The sequence below is a fragment of the Argiope bruennichi genome, chromosome X1, assembly GCF_947563725.1.
Source record: "Argiope bruennichi chromosome X1, qqArgBrue1.1, whole genome shotgun sequence".
Lineage (NCBI taxonomy): Eukaryota > Metazoa > Arthropoda > Arachnida > Araneae > Araneidae > Argiope > Argiope bruennichi.
In genome coordinates, this window is record NC_079162.1 from 135865245 (window position 1) to 135891411 (window position 26167).

At 30.6% G+C, this 26167-nt stretch overlaps 1 protein-coding gene across 9 annotated transcripts in view; it reads left to right on the forward strand.

Annotated features, from left to right (window-relative positions):
- The window catches only part of LOC129959082 (striatin-3-like), a 173061-nt gene extending 147206 nt beyond the window's left edge, over positions 1–25855 (forward strand). For all 9 annotated transcript variants that reach the window (XM_056071887.1, XM_056071888.1, XM_056071885.1 and 6 more), the window contains 5 exons: positions 26–107; positions 10010–10124; positions 14808–14979; positions 17710–17893; positions 25603–25855. In XM_056071887.1, the coding sequence (XP_055927862.1) occupies positions 26–107; positions 10010–10124; positions 14808–14979; positions 17710–17893; positions 25603–25729 (680 nt within the window). In that variant the 3' untranslated portion in view covers positions 25730–25855. The remainder of the gene's footprint in view (positions 1–25; positions 108–10009; positions 10125–14807; positions 14980–17709; positions 17894–25602) is intronic.
- The last annotated feature ends 312 nt before the right edge of the window (positions 25856–26167 follow it).

Consider the following 26167-nt stretch of genomic DNA (forward strand, 5'->3'; position numbering starts at 1 on the left):
CAGCAAAAATATTTTATTTTAATAGTTAAGATTTGGGACATAGAGAAAAGCATTTGTATGAAATCACTTAAACCACATTCTGCTCCAGTTTTGGATGTTTGTATTAGGTAAATCTATTTTATTTTTAATCTTTCTTATTGATGTAGAGCAAATGTTGAAATTTGAACTTAACCTTTTTATGTATCTGCTTATCCTTTCCTGAAATAATTTCCTCAATAGATTGAACTCGATCCCTTTTCTGTTATATGATCGTGCATGATTCTTTTTTTGTCATTCTTATTATAACATCCTTCTGTCCTATTCTAAAGAATGGAATTGTCCTTGATAAATCTGTTTAAACCCTATTTATTGCATTCCAAAGCAGTGGGCAAATGCCAACAATTACTGAAGAGGGTATTTGATAAGCACACACGCACAGCTATGGCAATGAAGAGTTAATAATGTGCATTAAGAGAAGAAAAGATTATGACTTAGTTATTGGCACTACAAACATATTGATTAACTTATTGACTTGGTGTCAGTCTTATCTGTGAAACTAGAAAATTGTGAGCTTGAGCCTGAATTCCACTAAAGATCCACTCTATATATAGGCCTGATTCATGCTAAAATTGTTGCTGTCAGATATATTCATTTTAATGTTGTATAGAAATTAGTCAATGTCATCAAATCATGCATCAAAATTGTAAGGCTCATATTTAAATTGACTTCATGTGGCTTTGAAACATGAAAAAATATTAAATTGAACCAGACTGCTATTAATCTTAATTTATTGTTGAAGTATTGAGAAACTAATTCTATGTTTGTAGTAATTCAAGACAGTTACACTAATTTCAAATAGTTCTTTTTCCTTGTAAACGATAGAGAGAAAATTTTAATTTAATACACAAGAACGCTTAAAATTTTGTTTGTATAGACAATAATTGCCCTATATGACTTCCTTCTGTCAGTTGAATGACATCCGTATAGTAATCTATTTACGCTATGGCATAGCTGAGGTGGTGCAGGCAGGGCAAGTGCCCTGTGCATCATTACCACGACAAGCAAAACTGTTTAATAAATTAATCAAATTTAAGAAAAAGTGACATTCTTTGCTCTTATTCCCCAAAATTAAAGTTTTTTATTATTAATAATAATAATAAGCAAAAAGCAGATGAATCACCGCAATATAAACAAATCATGGAAGTAGTATTTGATAAAATAACTTAATGTAAAATCAGGTTTAATATAAATAAACTCAGAAAGTTGTATTTCAATTCACGAAAAACTATGAATCAGCAAAATAGCGATTAGTGTGTTGAAATAGCTAGGTTGTGGTAATATAACGTTATTTAAAATTGCTATAAATATTTCACTGAATCAGATATAAATACTATTAATAATAAAAGTGACCTAGTATAAAAATTATCAGCAGCAAATTCTTGGTTGTGATGAAAGGTGACATATATCGAATAATGAATTATTAATCTGATATTTTTCCTATTTTTGAAGCTGGAATGAACATATTTTGTTGTAAATTCGTCTTGCTGAAAACGGACAATAACATAGCTTTGCACTTGAAAATGAATTGTATCCTGAAGTTACAGCTCTGTTTCACATTCTGGTTCAGTTTGAGAAGCTCACAGAGCCAATAGTAATTTAATTACTGCACAGTATTTTGTATTGAATAATTAAGCAAACAACTTCTGAACCTTATTTCACTGAACTTCAGAGCAGAATTATGTTTAAAACTGTACGGTAGCGTTATATATATAATATTATATAACACTAACACATTTGGCTCAGAAATCGCTCTTATTAGTTATTGTCGAATGGCAATGGTCGAATGTAAACAGATTCTCTTCCCATGGAATACCAGATATCTTGTAGTCGGATAACGATCCACAGTATAGATCACGTGCTTTTCATAAATTTGTACACGAGTGGGAAATCAAGCGTCAAGCCCCACCCCCTTATCTTAAAACAAATGGATTAGCTGGACGCTATGTACAAATAGTCAAATTGATTTTAAAACGATACAAGATCGAAAGAACTGATCACAGATTGGCTCTTCTCAATTGGCGAAATACTCCACGTAAAGAATTACCTTTTCCATTTCAACGACTTTTTGGACGTTCTACTCGTACCTTAATTTCTCTACACTCATCCCAACGCGTATCTAGAATGTCATCAACTTGATCTTTACGAAAAATAATAATCGAGTTACAAGATCTTTTCAAACAAAAATTCTTCATTATTTGTAAAAACTTGACGTCATTAAACTATTAACAGCTCGTCAAAACTGGATTCCTGTTGATGTTTTTTCTACATTAGCTGCTCTCCACTCTTATTTTGTCTCTACATCTGATGGCGAAATTCAGAAGTTATCCACTGTAGCAAAGCTGATCCCCCGCCCCCGATTGTGAATATGTTGTTCATCCTATCGAAGCCTGTTCTACTCAGAATCCTGCTAAGACTCCCTTGCAACAATTTAACTATCCTAATGATTCTTCTCCTTCCAGTTTTGTAGTAAATTCCTACCAAAATGCTTTGTCTCTTAATGCTGTAACAACCCGTTTCTGGACATGAGATTCCCACGCCAGAAAGACTAAAATATTACTATTCTTATTCTTTCTTTATTTTAAATGCTTTTTTATTATTTAAGGTTTTATTCATTAAATTTTTAAAAGAAAAGATGTAATAATATGTAAAATGAACTATGAGCCGTGCTATACACTTAACAGCATTTTATATCTAATTAAGTACATCTAGCAACAGCCATTTAGTTGCGTCTTTAATAATAAGAAAAAAAGTTAGTTCCTGATTGACGTCTAACCTTATTTACCTTGCATTTAATAACTTATGAAGTTATTGCATCTGAGAAGTAAGATCAACCAATTGTCTTTAAAGGTTGCATTTCTCTCTTTGAGATTTGTATTCTCACCAGAGAAAGACGATCAGTCAGTGTTTATTGAAGTCAGAAATAATCATTGATGTACATAGATAAAAAAAGAAATCTGGCAAAGTTTGAAAGGCGTCATCTGGTCCTGTGGCCAACAAATTTTTTAACTCTACAGATATGCATTCTCCTTTGGAGACTTTTTTTAACTGTGTGTATAGTAAATATGTCAATAGTCAGGATTTAAATTATTCATATATTATTATTGAATATGATTGGCTGTAAATAAATATCCTAAAAGTTTTGTCGAAGCTCATTTAAAATTGCTCAATCATGAATCACGGCGAACTTGGTCTTGACATTACAATATAATCGTATTTATAATTGCTGGCAGCGGAAAGGACGATTATCCATTATCTGTCCTGCATTCAGAAAATTGAATTTTAACTCGACTCATCAAAGGAACACCTTGACCCTTGAATTTAGAACACTGTTTTATCTTCATCCAAAAGTGACTTTGAATTTTCTACAGAAGACCTTAATCTAGACGCAGCCCAATTTTATGCCCTCGATATCCAGTATCCGCCATCCAGATAAAGTGGGATGCAACAACGTTTTAATTTAAAGGCTAGTGGAAGTACCAGCTTCGAAAATTTTTGCGTTCAGAGGTGTTAGTGTGCGTAAATATGCACTTTAAACATGAACCTCTCCAGATTGTGCAAACATCATTTGCAGTATTATGCTACAGTAAGCTTAATTTTTCTATCTCTGGAGGTGTATTTTTACATAATACTGAATATACATTTTGAAATTTTGAATGTGTGACAAATTAAATTGGATTTAAGCTTAAACTCTAGAAATATTTCTATAAGCAGACATAATTTTGAAAATAATTGAGTTAAAGAATTCTATTTACTTTGCATAAATTTTAGAATAATATATTTCTCTGTATAAAAATTTCAAAGTTCGTGAGGCTAAAAAAAATATCAATGGTATTTATTTATTGTATCTGTTTGAAGCTTATATGTTAAGCATTGCAAATAGAAAGTTATTTATTTTAGAATTTGGCATCAGTGCAATTTAAGTAAAAAGTTATTTTCTAATTTACTGATTTTTTATTGAGTATTTTTGCATTTTTGAAATCAGTTTCAAGTTTATTGCGTAGTTTGAATTACAGGTTTATTGGCTAGAAACCGTAAGGTAAATTTTTTAATGGCGTTAGCCTATGAAATGAAGAATGAAATTAGATTTACCGATAGTGATAGACATTTGTAAAAAGTATTCAGGAATCCACACATTTTGAAGAGGAGTTGCTCGGAGTAACTTAGAGGTCGGCATCCAACAATGTGAAACTGCATCCGCTGAATTAAAAACACAACGTGAAACCGAATCATTAACAGTATAAGGAGAAGCTCAAGCTCTGAAAGAAAAGCGAGAGTATGAGATAGAATAGATGAAAATCGCGAATGCTGCAGAATCTAGTAACGTAAGTTCGCCGTGGAGTAAAATTATTAGATTTTGACACTAATAAACATGATGCGAATATACGTCCACTTGGTTGAGTACAATGTTGAGTTGATAAATAACCAATCATTCTAAACCTTACCGCACATCGTAATACCATACTGAAATTTTAAAATCGGAAGTCAAACGCATGCTTGATTTGAAAATTAAAATGTTACTCAATCCGATTATGCCTTACCAATGATTTTAGTAGAAGCACTTGGTAAAGACTCACGACCCTGTATCGTTTACAGGCGACTGTATTCTGTCGTTAGCACAGAATATTTGGCTTTGCCAAACCCCTCAGGGGCACATCTTTTTCAGGTGTGACGGGCTTCACGACCCGGAGGTACTCTAGTGATCTGATCTGCCTCCCAGATTCTCCTTCCCTCACTCTGCTGCTTTCTGCTGTCGTTCTTCCTTTCTCGACGGCAAGCGAGGGAGCTCTCCATGAGAAGCTGTCGCCGTTCTGTTTGCTTCTTGCCTCTCATGGACAGCTATGCCATGCTTGGCGACCCATTAGACGGGTGGTACACTGTGGTCCCCCTTGTATCAATCGACTATCAGCCACCTGAGTGGTTGGTTTGCTAGGTATCAAGCAAAGGGGTCACTGTCCCTTTGGGTGACTGAGCATATAGGTTCCAGTTAACACTGAGGTAAACGCTGAGGTTGATAATATCCAGAGCCGGTGGATGCCTTCCCTTGTTGGACTCCGTGGTGGGTGATGCCATCAAACCTGAATTATAAACAATGTCGTATGGGCAAACGTAAATCTGCTTCCGTAAGTAGACTGCAAATCGCATCTTTTACCCCTTCAACTTTTCCGATCATTTTCTTTATTAAAAGATCTTCCACTACGAATGAAACATTTCATTCCGTATCGCCCTTTCTGGTTGAAAAAAACATCGCTAGCAATGTTGGCGAGGTGAAAAGTACTAAAAAACTGCGATCTCATGATTTGCTGGTCAAAAGTACAATCTCGAAAACAGTCGCAACAAATTGTGAAACTAAAATCTTTTGGAAACATACCAGTTAATGTCTCCCCTCATGCTTCACTGAATTCTTCCAAAGGAGTTATCTCTTGTGGAAAATTACTAAATGTTCCGTTAGAAGAAATTTCTAAAGAATTGCAGACGTAGGGAGTGAGCCATGTAAGGTGTATTTTCATACGGTGGGATGGCCACCCTATAAATACTAAGCATTTAATTCTAACCTTTGATTCTCCCGTATTACCAGAATTTATTAAAGCGTGTTATATGCGCCACTCTGTTAGACCATATATCCCCAATCCGCTTCGTGGTTTTAAATGTTAACGTTTCGGGCATTCGAAAACGACTTGCCGCGGGACATTAACCTGCGGCCTTTGTGCTGAAGTTGGTCATAAAAGTCTGAATGTACCTCTACAGAAAGATGCGCGAATTGTGAAGGAGCACACACGTCATTTTCTAGGAATTATTTAGCTTGTCAGTTTGAAAAAGGAGTAATTAGTGACAAAATAAAAGAAATAAAAAAACAGCTGTTGTTTTGGCCCACAGTAGCTCAGTTTTTTAAAAAACTCAATCACATATAAATGAAACACAAACTCTTGGACTGTATCTCTATTGCTTTTTTCTCAACACTCACAACACACACTAAAAGGATATATCATTTCACCACTTGCTGGCACTACAAAATTAGTAGGTGGAGCGTTCTGCTGACTTATTGGCGCCAACAGCTGTCTTATACCGAAGCCCGGAAACTGATTAAATCCCAAACTCTCCTGCAAGCACTTCTGTCGCTCAAACTAAGGTTAAACAACCAAACTCTACAAGCATACCAAAAGATATTATTATTTTAGAAAAACCTCTTACGAGCCCTAAAGTAAGCACTTTTTCTGATTTGTCTGAACCATTGGCAATTCAAATTAAACATACACCTGTTTCAGTTTGTGGTAATGCTACAACTTCACATAATTCGCCTGATTTTCAAGTCATTAGAAAGAAAAAGAAATCCAAAAAGTGCTCTAAGTCTGTAACTGAACACCAGAGTCAATGAGCAGATTTCTAAATTTTGGGTAACCTCGCCTTTACATGTTGCAATTTCGGCTAATATGAAGATTAATAAATCTTCTACAAATACGTTAAATCAACACCAACATACATGAAATCAGTTGGGCACCAGTTTCTGTGGTTTCCAAACATGTACCAGTAGATGATTGTGCTAATGATATCGGGTCATCTATAGCGGAATATGTCATAAATTATGATCCGAATGAAACCATCGAAGACACCACAACGGTTGAACAGCAAAAACCACCTCCACCGGCCTTTACAAACCCCATTTTTGTTGATAAACGTACCCTTAAGAAAAAAATTAAAAGACAGTCCAGTTCGATGGGTTAGTTTTAAAGCGTTTTATCCCACATTAAATACTCCTGTCTATTACAAGTACTTAAAGAAGCATTATGTGAAAAAATTGCAATAATTTTCTTATCCCTTTTATCTTTTCACATTATTTTTTCATTTGTATTTTGGGCTTTTTAATGTTTTAAACCTTTGTTCGTTTATCTCATTCTTATTTTAACTACCTTGTAGTTGTCTAGAGATTTGACATCATGTCATTTATGATTGATATTAAATTTAAATATTTAAAATACATTGCAGTTTTACCATTTGATTGGCGGCGCAGTTTTGCCAAACCTGGCTGTTGTGCCATTAAATCCCAACCAACCATTTTTCCTTGCCAAATGCTGAAAAACGAGTCTCAGCTGCTAAATTTATCGCCACGGTTGATCTCATAAAAAAAATGCCACTAAGTAAACGAGCACAGCGTTTAGCAGCAACTTGCCTTGGGACATATATCTCTTGTAAGAATGTCATTCAGGCTAGTCATCGCCGTATTTTTTCAGCAAATTAATAGCCCAAGTCTTAGAAAACTGAGGATTACGCCATCCTCTATTTGGTCGATATGGCCATTTACTCTAACAACTGAAATGATCATTTACAGCGCAATAGGGAATTTACTAGAAAAAATATCCAAGTCAAATTTAATTATCAAACACTGTAAGTGCAAAATCGTCCAGAATCACACAAAGTATTTGGGGTACATTGGTCGTAGTAGAGTAAGGACACTGCAGAAGCGAAATTCAAGACAGTAAAAGATTTTCCTGGCTCTATAACAAAGACACAAATTAGAGCCTTCTTAGGTTCAGCAGGGTGTTATGGACATAACGTGAAAATAATTTGATTTATCGCGGCTCCTTAAACAAACGTTTCAAAAAGAAAAATCATTCTATGCAGTAAATAATACAACCAAGCATTCGTAGATCCAGAAAGGAAACTCAAAAGATTATGAACTGAACTCTGGCTAGTACTATCCAGATTATAAACTGAATTCATCATGCAGAAAGACACATCTGATATCGGAGTAGGAGTTGCAATGTCACGCCGCGATTCAAAGAATGTAGAACATCCGATCCTTTACTTTGGTAAAAAGTTCTCGGTGACGGAACGAAAATACAGCACCACCGAAAGGGAGTGTACATGTATAATCTGTGCTGTAAAAAAAAAAAAAGTTGAAGTATTATTTAGAAGCTCAAAATTTCACAAGCGGGACTGACCATAATCCGTTAAAGTGGCTGAAAACAGATGCTGGACCCAATCCCCTGTTATTTAGATAGTCGTTCTCTCTTCAACCTTTCAAATATACGGTTGTCCACCTGGCAGGAAAGGATTATAAAAATGTTGATTGCCTTTGCCGGTTTAAACTTTGAACAAATAGAACGTTTCCTGCAGGGCTCAAGAGAAGCTTTCTCTTTCAATGTTTTTTCCTTATGAATCTGTTATATTAATAAAGATGAATGTATGCGTGTGTTGGCACTCTATAGGCCAGACCATTTGACCTACAATTAAATCCGGCACATGTAAACCTTAGAAGGTAAAAATGTGCATCTCGGGGCGATTTTGAAATTTTCATTAAAAATTAAACAGAATTTTGGCGTTTCCCTCCGATAATTTCCAAAAATATTATTGTACAAAAATAAGTTTTACCCTGTTTTAAAATTTAAAATATTATTTTTTAACGATAATAATTTAATAATCGTGCCAATTCAGAATTTCAGCAATTTTTAAAAATATTTTCTTGTCTAATTTTCAACAATTTATTTTATTTTTACCTTTCAATTCAAAAAGTTTCCATTGTTTCATCAAATACTTAATCACGCGATTTTCTTTCATTGTTGAAAGCTAAAGAAGAATTCCTTTGAATATTTGTATAATTTACACGACAAATTAAAAACAAAAGTGATATTACAATATCGCGAAATTTAGAAAATAAATGAATTAATATTTACGCTTTCAGTAGCATTGTAATGTTATGAAACTGTCTTCATTAGAAAAGTTCATGTACACGGTAAACAAAACTTAACTAAGACAATTTAAATAACACGACTTAAATGTTTGGCAGTTGGACGGAATCGTGAACATGGCTTCATAAAAAAAATTTCTGAAGTCAAATATAACTAATACTCAGCGAATCAGCTGGTCATCGGAGGCGACTAGTATGACATGAAAATTCTCATCGCGTGTAAATATTATCTGTGAACAAATATTTGTTCGTCTGTAGTTATTTCACGAAATTATGTTTTGCTGACTTATTTTATATGTTAGAAAAATTTCCCTCTGCATGCAGTTTGTCTTGTGTATGAAAGAGAAAATTTTCCTTCTTTGCCTTCAGAAAAATTTGTTCCAAGGGAGTTGTTCCAAATTTGTTCCATTTGCCGCAGCTGTGATGAAATCAATCATTTCAGAAGCAGAGGGGTAAAGACTCCTTGACCAGCTTTGTTAGGAAACTTATGGCGTCCCGTTCAAAGACGGAAAAGCTCCGTTTTCAATTTTTTCAAAAGGGCTATAGATAGACGATATCTTCTCGCTCCAGTGAGACGGAAACTCATTCATGTCGGTGAAGCAATTTTTATCATTGTTTTGCTGCCAAAATTTGTTAAAGAAAAGTGGGATTTGAGGGGAGGAGAACACTTTGCCGTGATGGACGAATGTTTTTAAAAACATTTAGTCAGCGATCTTCCGTGGAAGGAATATTATAGATTTGTTTTATTTGCGTCATTGATTCTCGCGAAGGAAAGAAAGCCGGCCTGAGGTCTTGTTGAACCAAATTCTTCTGAGAAAGAATTACAACGGTTCTTCGGCTTGAATCCTCACCAGAGAAGTAAGACCATTCAGCAGTCTTTGAAGATTGCATTACACTCTTTGAAATTTGTGAAGTTTGAATTATTTTAAGCAGAGAAAGATCAGTCAATGATCATTGAAGTCTGAAATCGTCAGTGTAGGTAGATAAAATCTAATTTTGGCAGAGTCATTATCCGATCGTGTGACTTCAAATTTTTGAACTCTGCAAGTCTGCATTTTCTTTTGGAGACGTTTTTTCATCTGTATATTTTGTAAATAACAGTAGTGAAAATTTAAATTATTCTTGCAGTGTTTTTTTAATCGGATATGATTATCTGAATATTTATTTACAGCTAGACTATTTTTTGTTCAAGCTGAATTAAACTGGGTCGTTATGTTACAATTGCTTAATAGATTATTTCATTTTATAATTATTCCCTTTAATAAATGCCGAAATTTTTCTCTTTAGTCCCAATTCCAGGTATTTTGTGTCAGCTTCAGAAGACCGGAACATTTGTTTGTTTTGGTATGACGAGTCCTACCCTATTAAAATTTATTCTGGGCATTCTCTACAAGCAAACACTGTAAGTGAGATTACCTTATTTTTCAATTTATAAAACTTAATCATCATACTACAGTGCATTTATTGCTGTTCATTGAAAATAAAATTTCTGCTATGTTTAAGCATGGTATGAATAATTTGGTGTGAGTTCACTTATTTCACTTTAATGCGATTGAACATGACGAATTTGAAGCTAACGAGACCAAACAAAACAACATTGATTTATTGTCAGTATTACCAATTTTAATATAAAACAATAAATGTCTATTAAGTGACTTGAATAAAGTAATAATTAGCCTTTAAAAATAATTAGCCTTTAAAAATTTTAATAAATTTGATTCCTAATGAAGAAGCTATTAAATGCAATAAAGATACAGTAGAATTTCAAAATAAATCATATAATTAATATGTAACATATTTCATTTTTTAAGAAAAGTTGGAAGATTTATTATTATATATCATTGGATACATTTTGCATTAGTGAGGGCATTCACTTACGGTCGAAGACACAAGATGCTTTTGTGTGTAATGATTGAAAATAAGTTTTAACGTTTCCTTCATATTTACTGAAATGAAAATATAGATACTATTTTAATATTAATAGATTTGAAGGCATTAGAGAAGAACATTCGAATTACCAATGATGAAATTGTAACAATTGACTGAAAAAAGTGTTAACTTTGAAACTGAATTTGAAACAAGATGTATAAATTTTTAAATCTTAAGTAGAAAATTTGCCATTTTTTAATAACAATTATGACATTAATATCTAACCATATAGGAATTGCAATAATTCAATTCTAAAAAGACGAGACAGAAGAAAGAATTTAATAAAATTAAATTGCCTAAAATGCTATAAACAATGTCCACTAAAGTCCTTCTATCCCACATTAACTTGAAAACGGTGACAACTATTGCGCTGCATGATGATTAGTTGTAATGCCAGATGTTGGCAAACATCAGAGTTAGCATTCCTATCTCAAAGACTGTATAAGATAGGAAGAAAAAAATTACAAATTATTTTGCGTCTTCATTTAGTACAAAAAGAGCACATTGAGCCCAATGTTATGAAAAAAAAAAACCTTATAAAATGCACATTAATCTGTTTGATGTTTCCGACTCTCTTATGTCATACAAGCAATAAAAATAATATAATTGCTTGTCGTGAGATACTTTTACCTTTGTGTTCGTAATACTCTACACCCGCTTATTGGTGTTTATTGTTCAAAAGATTCTTTTCTCCTATTGGATTTTCTCCTAAATTTGGAAAATCACTGCCAAACAAATATGCATTTTACACAATTTTTTCTTAGCATTATTGTGCCAAAATGTCGTTTCATAAATCAAAGGCGCTTTGCAATTTTGTAATTGATTTTTTTTTCCCCCACTTATCTTGTAAAGTTTTCGAAATATTAACGTTAACACAGTTGTTGGCCTTCAGGTGGCGCTGTAACGGCTCTCACCATGTAACGCATGGTCATTTTACTATACCACAGAGTAGTACAGCAGAGTTTGTAGCAATAGTTGCTGCCGTTCTCAAACTGATATGGGGTTGGTTGGTCTTTAATTGACAAGCTATAGATTTACCAATTATTTTCAAAATATGCTTGAATTTTTTTTCCCTTTCAAAAGTATTTATGAATACAGGCAGTTGCGAAATTTTGGAGAAGAAATGCCGCTTATGAAATCCATAATTATTGTTCATTTCAAAATCCCAATTTATACCATTTTTGGCCGAGCAAGGTCAATTAATAGTGAATGAGAAAAGCGCTTTTGAATTGTTCTTTGTTGGGCGTTTTTTACCTGCTGTTTTCTAAAATTGATTTTTTTTTTTTTTTACATTGCATTATTTTGTTTCATTTCAAGTGTGTGTAATCTTAAAATAAATGAATCATTGTGACTAAATATGTTTCTGTTACACATCTCCTTCTAAATAACTGGGCCGAATTTACTAACTGAGTGCATTTATTATTTTTTAGGACAAAATAAAGAATGTTGTCAACTTTTAAATGTTCTAAACTTAAATTAAACATTCATTTAATTAGAAACAAACTGAAACTTTGCCGTTTTTTGGCTGTACCTTTGGAACGAAGTATGTCTCAAGAAATATTTTTATGCTCCCTTTTTCAAAATTTAATGAATGCAGATGATTTTGAAATAGAGAAATTTATAAGTACCCTGCTATTGAGCAATGGCTAAATTGAACTTGCTTTTATTTTTTGATGTTTTTTTTTATTTTTAGAAATATTTGACAATATTTTTTATTGATTTTAAAAAAATTCTAAAGATTATTTTATTTCATTTCATTAAAAAAATTACTTCCTTTCAACCTTCCGCTATCTTCTCTTGTGTCTTCTTACAAAGTAATAAATAAATAAATAAGATTGTAATTGAAATAAATAAAATTAGTGACATGAAAGTATTTTATTCTTAAGTAATGCTGGTCATATCAGCTAGTTAATGTTTCTATTTATTTCTTGGCAAGACGAGTTCTTCTGCGTCACCCATTGCAGCTTTATTTTGCAAAATCAAAACCGCCTGATGAATGAACAAAAGATCAGAGGTTTCTTTGTCTGGAAACAAATGGCATGGATGCTATATTGACACAATTTTTTTAGTCAGTTTAGTCACGATAACAATCAAAATTTCTTCCTAAATAGAGGGGCTAACTGCAGTTAAGAAATAACCTGTTGTGGGTTTAATCATTTGATTAGCCAACTCCTCCTCTCCCCTCATAAATTTCAGACTTATCATAGCTAACCTTCTTTTAGTTTATGGGTTTCACGTGCTTGTAAAATGTCAACTTTTTGTGTTTATAAAATATTGCATTCCCATGCTGCATAAATAAGAAAGAAGTAAATGATGGCAAGTTTGGTTTAAAAATTACATGGAAACTATATTTGTTGCAGAATTATTCTATCACAAACATATTCTATCAAAAATAAATTTTGATTAATTTTATTACTATATGAAATTCAGAATTAGTGTAATTAGATTAAATAATAGGGAAGATATATAAGCTCGTAACATCTATCTTATCAAAGCTCCTATTGGGTCACATATGCTTGTAAAATGACAAGTCAATTTACTGTATTATAGTCTTGATATTGCAGTAATGGCACAACATTGTATATTATTTGATTCATTACTAAATTTGATTTTGGTCCATAAATATTGTTACAATTCGGATGAATTCGTGGATTGAATGAACTTCAATTAAGACGGCGCAGTTAGAAATTTATTTACAAATATTTACTGTTTATCTAACAAAATCAACCCAGTCTTCATTAAACTAGAACAACAACGCACTTACTCATTCACAGAATATGATAAAAATTTGCGAATCTATGGTACAAATCGACTTCGATTCTCAGCCAAAATCATCAGTTTAGTCGTAGTCAGAACATCGACAGTCACGCACCAGTCTCCTCATTAAAAGCAGAATGCAACTTCTCAGCGATTGCTACAAAGTTTTTATACACCCTTGAAAGATTCACGAATCTTCTAAAAAAGATTAGAAATTTAACTACGTCAAATTAAATATGACTTGTGATCTGTCGCCAGATACTTACCAAGAAGCAAAAATGCTTTCACTTTAACGAATTCGTAGCAATATTTATAATAGTCGCCCTGTTAGTATGCATTTAAAACGAGATATATGTGTTTGTGTTGACTTTCAGTAAACATGATAATTGTAGTGACTGCTGATATAATACATGTTACTATGCACAATTTGCTCATAACTGTGAATGTTACAGACTAGATTGTTTTGCTTTCGGTTTTTTTTTTCCTTAGTACAACCATGTCTAGCTGATTAAACAGGATCTTAAGTTTACATTAATTGAAAAAAGGGAAATACTTTTAATAATATGTTTGTTTTGTGAAATTATGTATGCAAATCAACTAACGGTGAAATAAAAATATTTCTTCCTCTCATTTGACTTCTCTTCTATTATTTTTCCTATTTTGAAGAAAATTCTGCCCATATTGATAGCTTGCTAAACTGGCCCATACGGAATGATCTACATTGGATCTTTGTTATGAGAAGTGCATAAGATGCTGCTTTTATCAGTTATTTATGAACATTATATAAGGGGAATGACTTCGTATACAATTTTTAATATTATTATACCTGTTTGAAACGTTTTGCACGTTATAAGAATCTCAACTTCATTACATTTGAAATTGGAATCAGACGGAATAATGATTACCTCCACTTACATAATTAATTCAATATTAAAGAAATCTAATAAAAAAAAATCCATAGATTTTAAATCTACAGGCATCTATTTCTTAACATCAGTAAATATCAATAGAAAGCTTGACTGGTTACCAAAGTTGAATTGTTTTAAGGCAGTTCTTCATCAGATGTTATCATGACAATTTTTTATTACAATCATTAAAAGCCATTTGTTTCCATTTATAGTAGTCATTTAAAAGGCCGGACTTTTAATGAGTTTTTGAATGCGCTAAACATATATTAATCTTAAGTTTTAGCAGTTGGAATTGCAACAAAAATTATAATCATTTTCTGATGCATCCTGTGTTGTTGTTGTTGTTTTAATAATTTCATATAATGTTTTTAAAAATGATCTGAATTCATGAAATTTTTATAACCTCTTATATATGTTGATAAAATGACAGAATCACAGATGTCTGACTGTGCATTTTATTCTTGATTAAGTGTATCTCATTTTTTTAACAGCGTGTTCGATTTCATCCAAATGGCGTCTACTTTGCATCTGCTTCTACTGATGGAAACGTGTTTCTTTTTAAAGTAACTGTTGACAGCTATCCTGTTCGAATGTTCCATAAACATAAAACTAGAGTGTATGCTCTCGCATTTTCGCCATGTGGAAAATGCCTAGCAACTGCTGGTATGTATGTATTTGTGTCTGTTTTAAAATCTTGTGTGGAAAAATTCAAGTCTTTTTTACACTCTAATTTCATTATCATTATAACATAAACTAGTACAAATAAGTGAATATTCTATATTGTGTTTCATAGGAAATAAAAATTATTATAACTTATGAAAATTTGAACAAGTTAGTTTGGAACATTTGTCTGTTTTCCCTCCCCACTCTAAAATATTTGCGTAAAGTTGGATAAATAGGAAAACAATTTTAACAAAATTAAACTATTAAATGTTCAGTAATTTGCAATAATCAATATGATTTTCTTGAAAATATGCTTTTTATATCCATCTTGATTTTTTTCAGGAAAATACTCCTAGAATGTGTACAAAAAAATATTTTTTAAAGAAGAAACTGGAATAAATCTTACTGTTTAGATCATAAATATTTTTCTTTGATATTCCTAGCATCTATACTCTAGCATCCTCAAATTCAAATATCAGTATCGTATTAGATATTTTTTTGTCAGTTTTCTCAATATATTGTAGCAAGTGAATTTTATATTATGAGTATCAGAGAATAAATAAATGTACATTTTCTTTAATTTGAGTGATTTAACTACTAACAGTTAATCTCCTCCTTCCCAAACACACACACTCAATTTTCTTTATAAAAATTGACCATATCAAATTCAACATTTTTTTTTTTTTCATGTCAAATAATTTCAATTCACGGAACCGAATTCAGAAGCTGTAGTGATAAAAAAAAATAAAACAAACATTTGAAATGAAATAAATATTAAGCAGTATTTTCTGCAAAATAGGTCTTATATTTGCATCCGCAAATCTAAAGGAACAAACAATATAGCTATTATATCGTTTTTATATAACAAATAGAAATGTGGTCTAATCATTTTTTTTTTAACTTTTTAATTGAGATCATAGTAATTTTATAGTATTTTTTTTTTTCCATTCCGAATTTTCATATAATAAAATCTAATACATAGAAAACTAAGTTTACTTGATCCTTGGTGATTTTTTCCATTTGGGAGACAGTTGATAATTGTTGATATCTTTCCTGTGTAACTTTTTGTTATATAGTGTCTTAAAGAAATATTCATTCCAGCCTGAAAAGCCACTGTAATGGTATATAGGTGAATGGGTTTTGGACTTCTCAGTAAAATTTCCTATCAACTATATCAAAATCAAAATATAGTACACTCCCGATTATCAGCGGAATTGGGTGGAGCGGCCGCCGCGGATAACAAAAATCGCGGATAATCCGAAAAAAGCTAAAAACGGGTATAGCAAAAGAGAAAACAGTCATTCCAACTTTGAAAAATCGTTTTATGTACAATAATAAAATAAACAGCAAGAAATGTTTAACTAACGCTTAATATTTTAGTATATTACTCAAAACTAACCTAAAATGCATTTTGTTAATGAAAACAGAAAAGTGCTTTGTACTTACGAGAGGCGTCAAGAATACACAGAAAAATTAATACATATGTACTGTTTTAATACTGTAATTTATTTTGTAATTACAAAAGCATAGCTGTAAAACTACACCTTTTTGAAGAAATCAGTCATTTGTGTTTGCTTCTTGGTAGCAAAAAAAAAAAAAACTTAGTGCGGCAGGCGCGGATAATCGGGAGTCTACTCTACACACAAAAGCAGCAAACCATTATTAAACTAGCACTCAGGTAGCGGTTGCTGCTCATCAAAACTACAAAGAGAAATTTTGCTCATATTAACTATTCACTCCCATATGTGCGTCTTTACTTATATATCTTCCATGACAATACACGGAAGCTTCCGAAAATAACTTGTATCTTGGTTTCTAATCATTATCACCAAAATTCAATCACTTTTGAGAGCCTTTATGTATGTCACAAAGGCTAGGATAGCTTTTAACTAGTATCCATTAAAATATTTATAAAACTTTGTTCTTTACTATGAGACAAAATGTGCAGGAAAGCAATATTACAGATTCATAACAATTTAAAATCATAATCTTGTGATTGTTTTTGAATTATATAATTATCAGATGCACGTCTGTCACATGACTTGATTACATTTCGGTAGCATTTTTCTTAATATAAGTAGTTTGTTAAGTTCTGTGGGGGACTTCGTTCCTCCCTGTGAACTACCAAAAGTAGATAATTTAACTGGTTTTACTTATTACCTATGTTAGCAGATTTTAAGTACGAAGAAACTAAAATAACAAAATATTTCATTGAAAATCATTTTTAAGAGGGTTTCCACATTTCACATCTAAAAAAAATTCGGTGGTTTTACACAAAATGGTAAAAATAAAATTACAAAAACCTTTGTAACTCATTTCAAAAACGTGAATACGAAGTTTTCCTAAGATATTGATTTGTGAATCATTTTACAAACTGAGATAATTTTTGAGGGAAAGGGGGAAAAAAACTTTTGAAATATTTCTAAAATAATTTGAATATATTTGACCTTGTAAATCAAGTGAAAGCTAAATATTAGATTAGTCTGAAAATACAATAAAAATATCTCAAGGACCTGGAGCATTTACTAAAGCTATGGGGCCCTTAGGCAGTTTTATAAATGAATTTAATGTAACTACGTAATAAAATAAATTTAAAACAACTTCTCTAATAATTTTTAATTATAATAATTAGTTCAAAAATATTGCATATATGTAATATTACTGCAGAATTACTATTTTTGTGAATATATGTATTTTTCTTTTTTTTTCTAATAAAATTTCTTTTTTTAGATATTGATGGCGCTTTAATAATATGGGATATACTTAATTGTTCACCTTTTAAAATCATTTATTCAGGACAAGGAATTAGAGATATGTCCTATGATCGTAGTGGTAATTTCCTAATTGCTTTAGTTTATTGTCAAGCTTGGAAGATATTCAACGTTGAAGGAGATAATAACAGTTTACTTTTTCAGTAAGTTATATATTCATTTCATTTTTTGTTCTATATTAAGCATATTACCACTTCTGTTAAATAATTTATGTAATATAACTTAGAAATATAAGATTTTTTTCATTAAAAAAGTTTTAAAATTTGAACTGTTAATTTGGCTCTATGTTAAATTCATAAAAATATTCAGACATGTCTACATAGAAGTATTAATATCTTGCATGATGGAACTTGCCTTGTTTAATTGTTTCGATTTCAAATTCATCAATAATTAATTTTGTGTTCTTTAGTATTTTGAATTTTTTATAGCATAATATAAAATATCATCAAAATTTGAAATTTCTTTTAGGTTATTCATAGTCAAAATTAAAAATTCTTAGAATTTTTACATTTTTACTGAATTTTTATAGTACATTTTTTTTTTTCAATATTTTGTATAATATTGATTTTTTAACATTACTTTAAATGTAATTTTAATTATCTAATTACTATCACTTTATATGTTGTTTTTAATTGATTTATGTAGCTTGTTAAATATTAAAAATATTGACATTTTCAGCTTAAAAATTTTCATTAGCTCTTGCCCTCATTTTTACATCCGTTTTTACTTTCTGTGTAATTGGAATTTTTATTTTTGCTTTAATTTACAGCTTTGAATTATCAAGTTCCATTGTTCTTTTTTTATTTTGTGAAAATTTGCGGTTTATGTTTTTCATATCATTAACTTTCATTACTTGTTTTAAGAGGAATTACTTATTTACTGCATGTTTTTTGATTGGTTAAAATTAATAGATTATTCAAAAGAAATTTTTATGTAGTATAAAATATTGACTTTACGTATAATTTAATGACTTTGTTAAAAAGTGGTACCTTTTCTGTTATTTTGAAAATATGCTATATATTCTCGGCTCATGTAGGAATTTCAAGAATTTAGTCTTGGCTGAATGATTTAGAATATCATCATCTTTTTAGTTATAGAACGTTCCGAAACCTGTTCCGATTCTTTGTTGTGAATTAGGGATGTGGTTTTTTCGCGGATCAACGGTTTTCCGCTTTTTTTGGATTTTTCTTCTTTTTCTGCTTTTTTAACAATTTTTTTCTTGCAGTGTATTATGCGATAGAAATTTTCTACTGCGTAGAGGAAGTAGAAGTTCTTTCTTGCTTGCTACAAGCCTCTCACACCCTGTCTGGCAAAACTGCCAAATTGCTAAGAAATATTTATCAGAGGAAATGAAGTCCCGGGTATCAAATTTTTTTTAATATGGAACTTCTACACAAAATGAAGTTACTTATTGTATTGATATGACTGATGCTCAAAAACAAACTCTGAAACTTCAATTGAGTCATGCCAATGAAAGACCTTTAAAAAATAAAAGGCCAGTAATATTTCCGAGATATGCCGCAAAGGTTCGTTGAGCATTAAAGAAATGTTTGCTAAAATATGCTAGTGGGGCTTCATTTACAATAAAATATTGGCTTAACATTTATTAAGCAAAAGATTTTTACACAAATTCCATTGATAGGTGATGATATAATGCATGTAAAAACTTTTAATATGCTTTATAAATGTTAAATTATAAACCCCTTCATTACCTTCCCCTTTCATGTTTTATCGTGGAACCATATTTTCCTCTAATGACCGGAGTAAATCTGTCGGAATGTCAAAAGCATGGTGTCAAATGCTTCCCCTCTGATCTGGCACAGATGCTGACGTCTTGCGGTAAATATTGTACTTCATGAAACCCCACAACTAAAAGTCGCAGGAGGTGATATCCGACAAATGAGGATGCCATGCTACTGGAAAATGATGGATGATCATCCGTAGATATGTGAAATGCTGGCTTAGCCATTGGTTCACTTGCTGATCAATGTGAGGAGGTGTGCCATCCTGCATGGAATTGATGTCTTGAAGGCATCAACACTATTGGAAGTTGTGGTATTACAAAATCCCTCAGCATATGAAGTACCGTTGTCCTGTGACTAAAAAGGTTTGGATTCCATTTTCAGCAGATCTCTCAAAAAAAAAAAAAAAAAAATTGTCCAATGATGAAGGCAACCATAAAACCACACCATGCCATCACTTTTTAAGCATACAAAGGTATTTGTATGCTTAAGGTAAAAGGTATACCATGTATACAAACATGGTATACCTTAAATGTATACCAAAGGTATTAAAGGTACACCATGAGAGTTTTCCATTGCCTTATTTGACAATTTTAGTATTCATTTACCCATTGAAGCAAAAATTGGGCTTTGTCACTCTGCAGAATGTTTCATGGTCAAGTCGCGTGAACCGCTATTCCAGTACGAAACTGAAGTGCAAATTTTTTACGAACCCCGAATCTCCATAGGTCTACAGACTTGATTTTGTAAGGATAAAAATTCAAAATTCATTGTAACTTATTTCTTGCTTAACCCTCACATTTAAATTAGTCCTGATAGTATGTTTTTTATAGTGTCTTGGATAAAATTGTATACTGTTGATTTCTTACTTTCATAAATATTTTCAAATGAATATAAAAATCAATTGGACTTTAGTTTTGATAAATTTTTTTCTGTACATCAATTGTTTGATTCATACTTTTGCATGTTTTTCCTTAACACGTTGTTCTGTGTCACATTTTCCCATTCTCTCATTTTCGGCTTTTTGTTAATCATGCTTAATTCGGCTTTTTGTCAATCTGATGAATTCCAGCATTCTGTAATAATGAATAAATAAGAGAAATCGAAATGTTTTCTGCGTAGAATAGATTTGGTCTTTCATTTGCCGAATTTCATAGAAAATGACTTCATGCACATTTCATTGGAAATGATCTCGTGCACTTCAGATCCATTTTCTGAAGTTTCTTTTAATGAAAATAAAATACTATAAATTTTTTTAGAGTTGCTTTAATAATATAAAACTGCTTTTGCAGTTTTAAATATAAATATGGTTTATAAATTTGTTTGAATATTTTTTTTTTCATCCTCTCTAAGATTAAAAGTAATGATGTGTTTTAATCTCTAATGTTAATTAATTTAAACAATTTCCACTTAGATAGGTTTATTCTTTAAATGATTATGAGGATAACGTTCATATTTTTACTTTAATAAAGCACATGAGAAATGAAAGATTTTGTATTTCTACAAATATTTTGAAGTGAAATGTTTCTGTTTATAAATAAATGAAATCCAAGAATTTATTTTAGTGTAATTTAAATGTTAACTATTTATAGTTTAATGGACAAGCTGCAATTATGTAGCGATACATAATCCATGAACAAATATTTTTTGCTATTGTTATTTTTAAATATTTGTTTCAAATAATTATTTCAAATCATAGAGCTGATATAAATGGAGGAAGCTAGTCGTTTGTTTCTAGTCTAAACAAGCGTACGCAACATGAGCCATGTGATTTGTGAGAAATCTGGCCTTTTTTGACGCCATATCGCAAATCATGGCATACTCAAAAACTGCCGCGCAACGTTTTGTTTCCCGGCATTGGGTCCGGTTTGTTTTCATTTCCGGTTAACATTTCCTAAATAATATATATTCATTCTTTGAAAACTAAGCAAACTGGTTTCGAAAATAATGTTTTCTTTTTTACATCAGTAGCCGAGTTTATTGATTTAATAAATTATGTGTACATTTTTACTTTTTGTGCATTAATTAAAAGTGAGAAATTTTCTTCTTTAAGTAAACATTTTATTTCTTTTCTTTACCTAAAAACATCTTCTAATTTTGCATTACATGTTCAAATACTTTTATCTTTATCTCATACAGATAAAAAAAAACTTTTTATAATAAAAGCAGATTATAAAAGTGACCCAAGCCTTTTTTTTTTTTTTTTTTTTCTCTTCTTGAATATTCTGAATAATATTTATTTTTGGATAAAAAATGAAAAAGATATTAATTAAAACTGTTAAATTATTTTGAAATAATTTAGAAAGAAAATAAAACACTAGCTCAGAATCAAAGCCAGGTTTCCTGAATGCTACGCCAGTGCCCTTACCACTACACTACTCGAGCGCTCGTTCGGTTGACACATTATTAGTATATAAGCTAATTTTAAAGTTTTAAGGTTGTCTATTGTGTCTTAATATTTTCATTAATAAACATTCTAAATGTATACTATCATTATACAAAATCTCATTCCGAACTCAATTATAAACCTTGTGCCTTCTCCTTGTTAATATCAGTTTTAAATATTTCGCTTCTGGTTTATAGTGTTGGCGGTAACTTTGCTTCTAACTACCGCATAAACAAAATTAAATCATTTTTGGAATCTTAAATGTGTTGATTTAATACAAAATAATAAGGAAATCCGAAATTTTTACGAAAAAGGTGATTTTAGGGTATGTGCATATCGCAAGTTAATAAATGTTAACAATCGGACAAAATTTTTATCTGTAAAGATAGCATTTTTTTCTTTAATAGTTTATCTTTAGAATATCCAATAGTTTCTATTTAGATCTTAATTAAAATTTATAAAAACATGCAATTACTGCTAGCACATTTATAAAATTTTACTATACAACATTTTCAATAAAACGTTTAAGTTTCAATATTTCATACACAATGATGATTTATTATCTTTTACGGTATAATACGATTCGAATATTTATGGTAAAAAAGAAACAACATATTGGAAATAATAAGGAACTTTATTTGCACTAAAATAAATACACAATTATTAATCGGTCAATAGTATTTATGTAAACACTTGTATTGGCGAGAAAAAATCACGCCAAGCTTGCAGCCAAGCACTTGCAACACATTAAAATAAAGCAAGTAACAAAATATAATGCAGTTACATCAAATTAAATGAAACTTAATAACAAATTAAATAAATGTAATACAATAACTAAACCAAACTATGAAATATTATTCAGTTTTAACACCAAAATCACTGAGTGGTGGAGGTTACGAAATTTTAAATTGACTTAAAATGGATATAAACAGAATATGTTTATTGTACATACCTGTGAAATGATACAGAACTATCCTTAGAAGCTTTTTCTTTGTTAGTTATACCGATAGTTAACCATGGCTTAAATAAGTTTTAAAATCCAACAGTTAAAAGCGAAAAAAAAAATCTGCCATTGAAATATAATGGGGAACGGAGAATGCGGGTTACAGTAAACACAATTTCTGTCCACATGTCGCGTGATTTTATCTTGTCCTACACCAAAGTAGGGTTGCACTCCCTCTATCGGTATCTCAACTCTATGTTTAAAATACACTTTTGATAAATTATTATTATTAGTGATAAAAATTATTAATTGTAATTGATACTTAATTTATTAAGTAAAGTGTGATTGACTTTATTTATTTATTTAAGCTTAATTTAATTCTAATTTTTTATCAAAACCGTTTGTTTAATTTATTTATTGGAGTAAAATATTTTCTAAATAATTGATATAAAAAATATCATTTTATCTGAACTAAAAAGAAATATATAAATTTTCTTTTTAGTTCTATATTCTATTGATAGACAGAACCTGTATAATGAATATACTAGTAAAAGGTCACTTCACCGGCATCTAAAAAATATCTTTCTGAGATACTGATATTGTCAATTATGTCGCGAGGGCGCCGATTTTGGAAAGTCAAGAAGTTACTAATACCATTAAGCAAACAGCGATTTCACTTTTACATTTTTCTGTGAATAGACCCTATTACAGTGATATGCTGTTTCGAATGAATCCAATGTAATTCGAGTTCGAATCCAATGTAATTTGGATGATGCTGGAGGCATGGAAAATTATTGCATCATATGTTGAGAATCATTACTTTGATAAGGCAATAGCTGTGCTCGCTACAAATTGATTTAACGATAATTCTGTATCTCATTGCCGAAGCATAACTAAGAATAAATGTCTTCAGGCAATTTTATTTTAAAAAATAATGCATTGTAAATAATTACATTATTATGAATTTGCATTTTTTTCTGGAAGGAGCACATTTGTCTTATTATACATGGATTCCTAAGGGAAAAAAAAAATGTTTCGCTTAACGTGTGTTTGGCATTAGGAATAAGATTCAGGAAAGTATTATACTTGGTAAGCAAGATTTCGCAGTATATACATTTCCATAAATTCTTTTCATGTTTTTGTCTTTGGATTAGTTTTTGTATTTTTACTGTTACTAGACTCCTCCGATAATTGACTTTTTGCACTTCCTTTTTAATAGTATCAATTAGCTATGTAAGTCAGCATTGATGAACTAATAAGCAATGAGCAATCTAATTGATAAGCCTACGTTTGCAAAATGATGAAATTGATTGGCGAAATCAATCTAATTAATGTTGACACTGGGTTATTGCCTCATTTTGTGATTTTTCTTAAAAATGGAGGAAGGTGGGAAGTAAGTGACTATTGATCATGTATTAGCTTTAATTTCTACTAATAATAAAGATAAATGTGTGTGTTAACACTTTATAGGCCAAGTCGCTTGACCTAGATCTACACAACTTGGCAGATATGTACTTTGTTGAGTAAAAATGTGTGCCTCGTTAAGATTTTTTAAAATTTCAATTAAAAAGTAAGCTGAATTTTGCCGTTTTTCCCACTGTAGCTCCTCAATATAATACGTATCGAAAATTGATTTTCTCACCGTTTTAAGATTTAAAAAATTGTCTTTTTATGGATACCATTTTACCAATTTTTTTTTAAAATTTTACTTGAATTTGATAATTTTTTTAATCCAGTCATGGCCATTGACGAGATATCTCGTTCAAAGCCGCTGTAAATTTCTCTGGCTGTGAATGGGTTAAAATATCTTTCCTTTTTTCAAACATTAGATTACAATGTTGCCTTGAAATTCAAACCATTTTCATTGTTTCATTAAATATTAATCACGTGATTTTCTCCCATTATTGAAAGCCAAGGAAAAAGAATTTTGTTTAGTATCTATGTATTTTACATGAAGAATAAAAAAAAAAAATGGTTACAGTATTTCGAAAGCAAGGAGGTAAATGGACTAGACAGTTTTAACAGCATTATGATGTTATGGAAATGATTTTCATTGTACATAATGAACAGAACATATATAAGGCTATTAAAATAACATGGTTTTGATGTCTGATAATTTGAGGTTTTCAAGTAGCTTGTTGACAGAATTATGGCTGAGAGATTTAATTGAAATTAAATGTTAATATATAGCCAAGGAATTGGCTGGTCACCAAAGGTAACTAGTACGAAAAAAAAAAAAATGCTGAAATCGGACCACTGCTTGTAGCTGAAATACTGGTTATTTACTTTTGCTAATTACTTTAAATATATAGATATATTAACAAAAATTTGAAGCTTAAAATAAAAGTGTAAAAAAATGAATCTCTTATAGAAATTTACTTTAAATAATTTGGAATTTGAATGACGTTCATGACATTTTAAATTAATAGCGCTAAGACTCGTTTTTTTTTCTTAAGATATTCATTTTTTTTATTGTATTATTTTCGGCGCCTTATATTTTTACGATTCTTATTTTGACTCTTTTGGATAAAAAAAATTACATCCTTCGTAGTATTTAATAAAAGCATGTTCTTTGAAACTTTATCATTTTCTATTTTTTAATCTCTTATTATATATAATAATACATTATTATTATTACGAAATTTTTGAATATTTTTTTTTAATTCATTAACAAATGGCATTATTTGAAATCAAATCCTAAACGAAATTCGTGATCTCTTTTGCCGATTTTAGCATATTTTTCAATTTATACTTAATGCATTTTTGTTTACTTTAATTTAGGGTCGAGACTAGTGGTGTTCCGAGATCCCTTCGTTTTTCAGCAGACAATACTATGTATATTATTCAGCATACTGAAGCTCGTCCAGAAACAATTTTCGAAAAAGGGCTTATTACAACAGTTGAATAGCAACAGGCGTAGTATAATGAAGAATCAATTGTTTTGTGAAGTTTTCTGTAATTACTTATTGTTTGTCATTTTCAAATTATAAAACGTTTTTAAATTGAAGTTGTGAATAAATCTTTTTTTACTGTCCTTGTATTAATAAGTTTTCTAAAAGTATTTATGCATAATTGAATAACTAACTCAACTTTTGTTAATTCATATTGCTAATGAAATCAATTAAGATATGTTTTACGCAAAATTTATCCTGAAACTCTTCTGAAAGTATGAGAAACATTTCAAATATGAAGATTTATCCTTTATTTATGTATTTGTTTTGCAGGGAAAAAAAAAGAAATTATTTATACATATTTTTTTGTTTGTTTTACATTGCAATTACGATAGGAACTTTTACTTGTTTAGATTATATTGTAAAAAATTAAACAAAAATGAATAGTCACAGAA